This window comes from Neomonachus schauinslandi, chromosome 6 (genome assembly GCF_002201575.2).
Source record: "Neomonachus schauinslandi chromosome 6, ASM220157v2, whole genome shotgun sequence".
Taxonomy (NCBI): Eukaryota; Metazoa; Chordata; class Mammalia; order Carnivora; family Phocidae; genus Neomonachus; species Neomonachus schauinslandi.
In genome coordinates this window covers 46,028,115-46,040,026 of record NC_058408.1, presented here as the reverse complement: position 1 = coordinate 46,040,026, position 11,912 = coordinate 46,028,115, and the positions used below count along the sequence as shown (strand labels likewise).

The window sequence follows — 11,912 nt, the reverse complement described above, 5'->3', positions numbered from 1 at the left end:
AAGAAAGAAAGAAAGAAAGAAAGAAAGAAAGAAAGAAAGAAAGAAAGAAAGAAAGAAAGAAAGAAAGAAAGAAAGAAAGAAAGAAAGAAAGAAAGAAAGAAAGAGAAAGAAAGAAAGAAAGAAAGAAAGAAAGAAAGAAGAAAGAAGAAAGAAAGAAAGAAAGAAAAGAAAAGAAAAAGAAAGAAAGAAAGAAAGAAAAGAAAAGAAAAGTGAAGAGAAGGGAAGGGAAAAAAGAAAAAGAAAAAAACAGTGAAGAAAGCCTATAAGACTTATGGAAGGCTATCAACAGAAACAATATACATATACGTTATGGGAATCCCAGAAGGACAAGAGATAGGGAAAAGGACAGAAAGTATATTTAGAGTAATAATGGCTGAAAACTTCCCAAACATAGGGAGAGAAATGGACATCCAGATTCATGAGGCCCAAAGGACCCCAAATTGGTTGAACTTGAAAAGGGCTACACTGAGACACATTATAATCATATTTTCAAAAGTCAAAGACAAAGACAGAATTTGAAAGCAGCAAGAGTAAAGTGTATTACATACAAGGGAAACCCCTAAGATTTTAGGCTGATTTTTCAAAAATAAAGACTACTTTGTATGCCAGGAAAGAACAGGATAATATATTCAAAATATTAAAAGAAAAGGGACCTGTCAATCAGGAATACTATAGCTGGCAAAGTGGGAGGGAAAGATAAAGATTTTCCTGAACAAACAAAAGCTGAGGGAGTTCATCCTCACTAGACCTGCCTTATAGGAAATGCTAAGGACATTCTCAAGTGGAAATACAAGGATGATAATTAATGTTGTAAAACATATGAATGTGTGTATAAAACTCACTGGTAATGGTATATATGTAGTTAAAGTCATATTCTCTATGATTGTAATGGTGGTATGTAATTCACTTACAACTCTAAAAGTTAGAAAGTGAATGTATTTAAAATAACCATAACTGCAATAATTTGTTACTGGATACATGTAAAAAATATAAAAACTGCCACATCAATAACCTAAAATGTGAGGGGGAGAGAAGTAAAAGTATAAAGGTTATATATACTATCAAAATAAAGTTGTTATCAGCCTAAAATAAAATATATATATATATATTTTTAAAGATTTTATTTATTTATTTGATAGAGAGAGTGAGGGAGCACAAGCAGGGGGAACAGTAGAGGGAGAGGGAGAAGCAGGCTTCCCGCTGAGCAGGGAGCCCAATGTGGGGCTCGATCCCAGGACCCTAGGATCATGACCTGAGCCAAAGGCAGACGATTAACCATCTGAGCCACCCAGGCGCCCCTAAAATAAAATATATTTTATGTAAGCCCCATGGTAAAGAAAAACCTATACTAGTTGCACAAAAGATTAGGATGAAGGAGTCAACAAAACAATTATAAAACAATGAACAAATGTCAATAGTAAGTCCTCACTTATCAATAATTACTTTAACATAAATGGATTAAATTCTCCAATCAAAAGACAGAGAATGACTGAATGCATTTAAAAAAACAAGATTAACGAATATGGGGCCTATAAGAGACTCACTTTAGCTTCAAAGATACACATAGACTGAGAGTGAAGGGATGTAAAAAGATATTTCAAGCAAATGGCAGCCCCCAAAAAGCAGGAATAGCTGCATTTATTTCAGATAAAATAAACTTTAAGCTAAAAATGGTCATAAGAGACAAAGAAGGTCATTATGCAATGATAAAAGGGTCAATTCTCAAGAAGATACAATAAATGTAAATAATTATGCACCCAACATTGGAGCAACTAAATACATAAAACAAATACTAATAGAACTAAAGGGAGAGGGAGAAGGAAAGATGGCAGAGGAGTAGGGGACCCTATTTCAACTGGTCCCTGGAATTGAGCTGGATATCTACCAGACCACTCTGAGCACCCACGAAACCAGCCTGAGATGTAAGAAGATCTGGATCTCTACAAACAGAGTATCACAGGTGGTTGGTTTTGAGGTACGAAGCGGGGAGCCCTGATTCCACGGGCAGATATCAGAGGATAAACGGCAGTGGGAGGGAGCCTGGCCGTGGGGATCCTACACTGCCGGTGAGTGACAGCCTCGCGCAGCGCTCGCAGACCGGTAGCGGTGGGGAAAGGACTTTAGGGCAGCCCCGGGGGCAGAAACCCGGACTGGCGGGGGGTCACGCATGTGAACTGGGAGCAGCTGGCGGTTTTAGAAGCACAAAGGGCAGAGGCGTGCTCTGACCTGGAGGCAGGACTGGGGGCGCTGCAGAGGGGCGCACAACTCAGGACGCTGCAGTTTATAGCAGCACGGACAGAAACGGAGACGGTGTGGCCTGGAGAGCTCACTGAAGAACAGACTGCGGTCTCTCTGCTCTGAGGCAGAGGGTTGGAAATGGTCTCTTCTGCTCTGACTCGCGGAAGAGACGCGGAAAGCCACCAGGGAAAGGCGCCAGAGAACAAAAGCCCCAAAGACTGATTCCCACTGAGCCTATCCCCCACCACAGGGGCCCAGGGCAACTCCGCCCAAACGGGGTTGCCTGAGTAACAGTGCGGCAGGCCCCTCCCGAAGAAGACAGGCTAGGAAAACAGGAGGCCAGCAACCCTAAGGTCCCAAGAAAACAGGTGCATCTTGCTTGGGTTCTGGTCAATAATTTGGACTCTATACATTCCCTCAAACACCCATCAACAGAATGACTAGGAGGAGGAACCCCCAAAATAGAAAAGACTCAGAGATTATGACTTATGCTGCAGATTTACAAATGGATGCAGATATAATCAAGATGTTGGAGATGGAATTCAGGCTAGCAATTGTGAAGACAATGGCTAGAATGGAGAAATCAATTAATGGCAACATAGAGTCTCTAAGGGCAGAAATAAAAGGTGAATTGGCAGAACTTTAAAATGCTATCAATGAGATCCAATCCAATCTAGATATCTAACAGCTAGGGTAAGTGAGGCAGAAGAATGAATAAGCGACCTGGAAGACAATATAATAGATAAAAAGGGAAAAGGGGAGGCCAGGGAAAAACAACTCAGAATCCATAAAAATAGAATCAGAGAAATAAGTGACACCATGAAGTGTTCCAATATCAGAATAATTGGAATCCCGGAGGGAGTGGAGAGAGAGAGAGGACTAGAAGATGTATTTGAGCAAATCGTAGCTGAGAACTTCCCTAATCTGGGGAATGAAACAAACATTCCAGTCCTAGAGGCAGAGAGGACCCCTCCCAAGATCAAGGAAAACAGGCCAACACCTTGGCATGTGATAGTAAAACTTGCAAATCTTAGAACCAAGGAAACCATCTTAAGGGCAGTTAGGGGAAAGAGATTCCTTATGTACAGAGGGAGGAACATCAGAATAACATCAGACCTATCCACAGAGACCTGGCAAGCCAGAAAGGCCTGGCAAGACATATTCAGGGTACTAAATGAGAAGAACATGCAGCCAAGAATACTTTATCCGGCAAGGCTCTCATTTAGAATGGATGGAGAGATGCAGAGCTTCCACAACCAGCAGAAGTTGAAAGAATATGTGACCACTAAGCCGGCCCTGCAAGAAATATAAGGGGGGGTTCTATAAAAGGAGAAAAGACCCCAAGAGTGATCTACAACAGAAATTTACAGGGACAATCTATAAAAACAACATCTTCACAGGCAACATGATGACAATTAATTCATATCTTTCAATAATCACTCTCAGCGTGAACGGCTTAAACGCTCCCATAAAACGGCACAGGGTTGCAGACTGGATAAAAAGACAGGACCCATCCATATGCTGTCTACAAGAGACTCATTTTGAACCTAAAGATACATCCAGCCTGAAAGTGAAGGGATGGAGATCCATCTTCCATGCCAGCGGACCTCAAAAGAAAGCTGGGGTAGCAATTCTTATATCAGACAAATTAGATTTTAAACTAAAGTCTGTAATTAGAGACACAGAAGGACACTGTATCATTCTTAAAGGGTCTATCCAACAAGAATATCTAACAATTGTAAATATCTATGCCCCCAACATGGGAGCAGCCATCTACATAAGCCAACTGTTAACCAAAATAGCCATATTGATAACAATACGTTAATTATAAGAGACCTCAATACTCCACTCTCAGCAACGGACAGATCATCTAAGCAGAAAATCAACAAAGAAACAAGAGCTTTGAATGCACATTGGACCAGATGGACCTCATAGATATTTACAGAACATTCCATCCTAAAACAACAGAATACTCATTCTCCTTGAGCTCACATGGAACTTTCTCCAGAATAGACCACATACTGGGTCACAAATCAGGTCTCAACCGATACCAAAAGATTGAGATTATTCCCTGCATATTCTCAGACCACAGTGCTCTAAAACTGGAACTCAATCACAAGAAAAAATTTGGCAGAAATTCAAACACTTGGAAGCTAAAGACCACTCTGCTCAAGAATGTTTGGGTCAACCAGGAAATCAAAGAAGAACTTAAACAATTCATGGAAATCAATGAGAACGAAAACACATCGGTCCAAAACCTATGGGATACTGCAAAGGCGATCCTAAGGGCGAGATACATAGCCATCCAAGCCTCACTCAAAAAAATCGAAAAATCCCAAATTCACCAACTAACTCTACACCTTAAAGAACTAGAGAAAAAGCAACAAACGATGCCTAAGCCACACATTAGAAGAGAAATAATTAAAATTAGAGCAACTTCTTTCAAGATACATCTCCAAAAGCTAGTGAAACAAAAGCAAAAATGAACTTTTGGGACTTCATCAAGATAAAAAGCTTCTGCACAGCAAAGGAAACAATCAACAAAACAAAACAAAGAGGCAACCCAAAGAATGGGAGAAAATATTTGCAAATGACACTACAGATAAAGGGCTGGTATCCAAGACCTATAAAGAACTTCTCAAACTCAACACCCAAAAAACAAATAATCAAGTCAAAAAGTGGGCAGAAGATATGAAAAGACACTTCTCTGAAGAAGACATACAAATGTCTAACAGACACATGAAAAAATGTTCATCATCATTAGCCATCAGGGAAATTCAAATCAAAACCACATCGAGATACCACATTACACCAGTTAGAATGGCAAAAATGGACAGGGAAAGAAACAACAAATGTTGGAGAGGTTGTGGAGAAAGGGGAACCCTCTTACACTGTTGGTGGGAATGCAAGTTGGTACAGCCACTTTGGAAAACAGTGTGGAGGTTCCTCAAAAATTTAAAAATAGAGCTACGCTATGACCCAGCAATTGCAGTACTGGGTATCTACCCCAAAGACACAGATGTAGTGAAAAGAAGGGCCATATGCACCCCAATGTTCATAACAGCAATGTCCGCAATAGCCAAACTGTGGAAAGAGCCGAGATGCCCTTCAACAGATGAATGGATAAAGAAGATGTGGCCCATATATACAATGGAATATTACTCAGCCATCAGAAAGGATGAATACCCAACTGTTTACATCAACATGAATGGGACTGGAGGGGATTATGCTAAGTGAAATAAGTCAAGCAGAGAAAGTCAATTATCATATGGTTTCACTTATTTGTGGAACATAAGGAATAGCATGGAGGACATTAGGAGAAGGAAGGGAAAAATGAGGGGGAGGGAATTGGAGGGAGAGATGAACCATGAGAGACTATGGACTCTGAGAAACAAACAGGGTTTTAGAGGGGAGGTGGGAGGGGGGATTGGTTAGCCCGGTGATGGGTATTAAAGAGGGCACGTACTGCACAGAGCACTAGGTGTTATACGAAAACAATGGACCGTGGATCACCACATCAAAAACTAATGATGTATTGTATGGTGACTAACAAAATTAAAAAAAAAAAAAGAACTAAAGGGAGAAATAAACAGCAATACAATAGCAGTTGGGGACCTTAAAACCCACTCCCAACAATGGAAAAATCATCTAGACAAGAATCTATTAGGAATAAATCTAACCAAGGAGGTGAAAAGTTATCTACACTGAAAACTGTAAGACACTGATGAAAGAAGTTGAAAAAGACATGAATAAATGCAAATATATCCTATATTAAGATTGGAAGAACTAGTATTGCTAAAATGTCCATACCACTCAAAGCCATTTATAGATGCAATGCACTCACTATGAAGATTCCAATGGCTTTTTTATAGAAATAGAAAAAACAGTCCTAAAATTCATTTTGAAGTTTATATACTTATATATATAATATATATGCATAATCATTACGTTGTACACCTTAAACTTACACAATGTTGTATGTCAATTATATCTCAAGGAAACTAAGAGAAAAAATAAAGAGTAACTGAAAACCAAATGCCAGTGTAAAAAACACAAACTGGAAGCCTCAAGGAGAGGATGCTGTAAAATGTAGGCAGCTGGTCCATATGCAACAGTTGTTACTTACCATATCATTTCTAGGGAAAAAAATAGCAGGCTAAGTAATAGTATATAACACATTCTTTATATCTGCCTTGCTTAAAATAGAAACATTTCCTTGCTTACTTAAATTTATTGCTCATGCAAGGCATGTAAACTATGAAATAAGAAACTAATCAAATCTTCCCTAAAACACTGGCTTCCTATGTTATGTGTTACTCCCATTGTTATTTTAAAACTCCAAGACCATCTTTACTAAAAACAAACAAATAAAAAAAACTAAAAAAAAAAAAAAAAAGCCAAACAGACTTGAATATGTCCTCTTAGAGATTTATTTACTTTCATTACAATAACACACTGCATCACTGGTAAGGATGGTAAAATTTGTCAGTGTAGGAGTATTCTTATTTCCACAGAATCTGAGAAGTTTCCTCCTACACTTCCACTGGCTCTCCTCAACTAGAATTCAATTTCAAATGCTTATTATAGTAGTTTGACTTTTTCTCAACTAATTAAGATACATAGTGGAGGCAATAAATAATCAGTGAGTGGAGAACAGCAGAAGCTCAAGAGCTAAGTCCCTTACCTGTCACTTCACAAGCCAGTATAACACTCTGTTTCTCTTTTACCTTCACATCTTCCAATGTATTTTCACCCACAATGTGAGGTGGCACTAAAGAAAAAAAAAAATTAAATGAAGAAAAAAACAGAAAAAGTAAGCAACAATTCTCACAGCAGGGTTGTTATTCCAAAGACATCTATGTTTACATTTTTATTAAGCTATATAACCTTTAAAACAAACCCCCCAAAATATCATTATTTGTTTACTAGAATAATGTCTTAAAACTATTTTGATCACTTCTAATTTTAAGATATAAAGTTGTATGTCATGGATTCAGTTATAATGAATTTTATTATAACAGAAGTTATAAAGTCTGGATAAAAATGTCAACAAGTTAATAAGAACATTTATTAGACATTTACTTCTCCCACTGTAACTCTGATAAGCATTCACGTTAAACAAGCTATCAGAGTCTAAACAATTGTGAACTGAAAAGACACGGCATTTCAGCCATTTTAATCCAACTGATTACATCCAAATTATTCTAACATTGAATTATTGACAAGAGTGTCAGTCCAGGGGCCAAAGAATACATAAATGTGAGATCAAGCTGTAGATAAATTTTAAGTACATCCAGAATGTATTAAGTCAATTAGATTATTTTTTGAGATATTGAAAATTATAAAAATACCTAATACTGAAAGCCCAAAGATTTTTCTTTCTTCACCAGCTGCATTCCTTACAATGCAAATATACTGGCCACCATCTTCTGTTCTGGTCTGCATCAACCGCAGAGTCCTGCCTCCTGGGGAAGCAAACCACCACATGACTCAAAAAGAAATCTGTAACTTTGCAAGTTGGCCAAGTAATGCTCAATTTAGGTAAAATTCAGTCAATATGCTTCCAAGGCCTTTAACATTCATTAATATCAAGCTTTTTAAAAATCATGTGCTTTAAGCCTATATGAAGCAGAAGAGATAATTCAGAAGAATTCTATGGTCCAATGGCTAAAAAAATAAATACAATGCTAGGTGACAACAAGCAAGAAATGGAGTTTCAGAGACGTGATGTTTGAACATAATCTTAAGAGGCAAGCATATATAAAGATTTATTTATTTATTTGAAAGAGAGAGAGAAAGCACATGAGCAGAAGGGGCAGGGAGAGAGAGAGAGAATCTCAAGCAGCCTTTGCACTCAGCGCAGAGCCTGACATGAGGCTCGATCTCCTGACCCTGAGATCACGACCTGGGCCAAAACTAAGAGTCCAATGCTTAACCGACTACTCCACCCAGGTGCCCCAAGGTAAGTTTATTTTAATACAGAGAAGGGCTGAGAGACACCATTATAGGTAGAATATGAATGAGGATATAGAGCAGAAAGTAGATGTGAGTTGGTACTTAAAGGAGAGCAGGTGGAGCAAATAGAGAGAGATGAGGCTAGCTGGAGTAATGGCTGGCAGATGGCCAGATTCTCTGGGCCCTTGAATGCTATGCTAAGGAACCTGGACTTTATTGTGTTCACTTAAACCTATGGAAGTGTGTAAACAAACAAACAAACAAAACGGAGATTTGTGCTTTAGAAAGACAACTGTGACAGGATGTTTAGGAAAAGATTCCCAGTTTGCCACTGGGCTTGTGAAATGGGAGTGTGAGAAAGAGGTCTACACCAGCAACCCAGATTGGGATGACATCAGTAGAGAAGGAATGGGAGAAACCCTGAAGACCGACTACTGGTTTTCAATGGAGTATCATGGAATCCTAGAATTATTTCAATCAAAGTCTATGGGGGGGGGGGGTCCCTTGATTCGCTCGTGCAACTCTGCCTTTTTACTTTTTATATTTTGAACTTCTATGTAATAAAGGTTACACTTCTTCATCCAAGAAATGCTTGTAGACTGAGAGGGCAACTCTGATATGCAAAAGGGTAGAATCTGGAAAGAGACTCCATTGAAGGACAAAGGAAGAGGAGCCAGCAACTGGGACTGAAACAAAGCCTGCAGAGATGAACAGCCACTGAGAGAGGAGACTCCTTGAAACCATTTGAGAAGTAAATTTTCAGAAAAAAAAAAAAAAAGGAAATCATGTCTTAGATTTCATAATACTTTTCTACCTGGTGTATTTTTGCTTGGTACCCTGAATTTGGAACTAAAACAATTGAAATGGTTAAACATGAAATTTTCATGTGAATATTCACCTGGCTCTGGATTCGTCAGGAGTGTCCATCTGTTTTCTGTTTTTATAAACACAACAAGCTGTCACTGAGCTTTTCCTAGAAGCAACCTCCCCATCTTCAACTGGTTGAAAGGTAAACTTAGTAGTAACTTATTTACATAAACAAGGCTGATTACCAAAATTCAATCTTCTTTCCCCCCAACTGAATTTAAATAAGGGAAGTTAAATACAGAAATTATCTAAACATGTCAAAAAACTCGTGTTGATCAGGCAAGGATTCAAGCACTCACTGCTACCTCAGGTTAGTGAGACCACACTATGATTCCAGTTGAGAGATACTAGATCAGTACAGCTGTTATGAGTTACTGCTAGCCCTGTAAACCTCAGCCTCCTGCCTCATGATCTTTCTCGTGTTTCCTGGTCCTCTCACTTAATCCAGTGGAAAAAAAAAAAAAAGAAAGAAAGAAGACATCCAAATGGCCAACAGACACATGAAAAAGTGCTCAACATCACTTGGCATCAGGGAAATACAAATCAAAACCTCAATGAGATACCACCTCACACCAGTCAGAATGGCTAAAATTAACAAGCCAGGAAACGACAGATGTTGGCGAGGATGTGGAGAAAGGGGAACCCGCTTATACTGTTGGTGGGAATGCAAGCTGGTGTAGCCACTCTGGGAAACAGTATGGAGGTTCCTCAAAAAGCTGAAAATAGAGCTACTCTACAACCCAGCAATTGCACTACTAGGTATTTACCCCAAAGATACAAATGTAGTGATCCAAAGGGGCACATGCATCCCAATGTTTATAGCAGCAAAGTCCACAATAGCCAAACTATGGAAAGAGCCTAGATGTCCATCAACAAATGACTGGGTAAAGAAGATGTGGTGTGTGTGTGTATACACACTGGAATATTATGCAGCCATCAAAAAATGAAATCTTGCCATTTGCGACAATGTGGATGGAACTAGAGGGTATTATGCTAAGTGAAATAAGTCAATCAGAGAAAGACAAGTATCATATGATCTCACTGATATGAGGAATTTGAGAAACAAGACAGAGGATCATAGGGGAAGGGAGAGCAAAATGAAACAAGATGAAACCAGAGAAGGAGACAAACCGTAAGAGACTCTTAATCTTAGGAAACAAACTGAAGGTGGCTGGAGTGGAGGGGGGTGGGAGGGATGGGGTGGCTGGGTGATAGACACTGGGGAGGGTATGTACTATGGTGAGCACTGTGAATTGTGTAAGACTGATGAATCACAGACCTGCACCCCTGAAACAAATAATACATTATATGTTAATTAAAAAAAAAAACTGCAAAAAAAAAAAAGAACTGACAGTAAGTGATACTTAAATGGAGATGTTTCTTGTACCTATTAAACCCTTACAGCAGCTATCTGTTCTTGGCAGATAACTTTATAACAATGACAGGGCCTTCACAAAAATACTGCTTTCAGAAAATCTGTACTTAAAGTCTCCGGAGAACTAATCTTAATGGAAGGGAAGTGTGCAGCAGACCAATGACCAAGCAATTCATATGCCATTCATCTGATTCTCATTCATCTATTGCACAATACACATGTTCAGACTGTAAAACTGGCAGTGTCACAAGGTCAAATACTCTGAATGTGTTCACTCAGGGATCTCCAGCTGCTAGCCAAGCAAAACAAAACTAAATAAAACCAACACACCACTCCCGCAGATCTATAATAAGCCAGAGTTCATCACTCTTTGTGATAGTGAAACATCACAACTATCTTGCCCTTTTCATTTCCAGGAGCCCTGATGTAGCTATTATATTTAAAAAGAGTCCTACTTTTTCAGCGATTAAGAATAAAAAAAAAAAGCCAAAAATACGAGGATAATTTCAAGACAGGAAGATAATGGGTTCAGGTCTTTGGTAACCAAACTAATAAAACTTTTGCCATTAGTATGCATTTCCTAAGATCAACGGAGACTGGGACACCTGCGCAAAGGAAAACAATGTAGTAAGGAAATAGGAAAACTTCCCAGGACAGGGACACTTAAACCTTTTACCCGGTTGTCTATGGCAATGGCAAACATGTATTGGATGCTTACCATATAAGCAGGTGCTGTGTTAACTGCTTTACATACATACATGGACCCATTTCATCTTTACAAAAACCCTAAGAGGCAAATTCTATTAACACTTTCACTTTATAAGTGAAGAGATGCAAGTTAGCAAAGTTAAGTAACTTGCTTGAGATCATGACTCTAGTGAGAATTATAGGAAATAAGTGTAACAATATATATTCTTCATCGAGCTCTTATCATTTATAGACCAACATCTTGAAAAAAGAGAGGGACCTTTTGATATTTAGACCTAATTCAAACACTAGGAAAGGATCTTTTCAGAAAAAGCCTTCAAAAGTGGGAATTTAAACTTTGTTTGAACAAATTTAGAGGTAGGAGGTCACTTACTCTTAAAAATAGTTCATCTTGACTTTAAACAATATAAATATTTTTTAAGTTGCTTACACTGAGACCCAAGTCTGTCCCTAGAATCTTTCATACACTGGCATTGCTTTTAACCTCTGGAACTAGACAGAACCAACGTAATCCTTTTCTGTGCCCTGGTTCTTCAAGTATTTAAATTTAATTTTCACTATGTAACCGGTTATAAGGTTACATAGAGTTTATTTTTCCAGGTTAAATATAATCAGAAATATAAATTATTTTGCAATAATTTACCATCATGGTTATCCTTCTTTGAAAATATTGTCAATAAATCCTTCCTCTAGTCTTCCTAATGAGTAAGTTGGTCTCAATTGGTCTCTTCCTTTTTTTATTCATGAAAATATATTTTATTAATGTGGT

The 11,912-nt window shown here is 38.4% G+C and overlaps 1 protein-coding gene across 1 annotated transcript in view; it reads right to left on the bottom strand.

Annotated features, from left to right (window-relative positions):
* HMCN1 (hemicentin 1) overlaps positions 1-11,912 on the bottom strand; it is a 487,037-nt gene that overhangs the window by 117,706 nt on the left and 357,419 nt on the right. Inside the window, exons 47-48 of the mRNA XM_021682591.1 lie at positions 7,590-7,703; positions 6,923-7,009 (exon numbers count right to left, since the gene is read on the bottom strand). Of these exons, the coding sequence (XP_021538266.1) occupies positions 6,923-7,009; positions 7,590-7,703 (201 nt within the window). The remainder of the gene's footprint in view (positions 1-6,922; positions 7,010-7,589; positions 7,704-11,912) is intronic.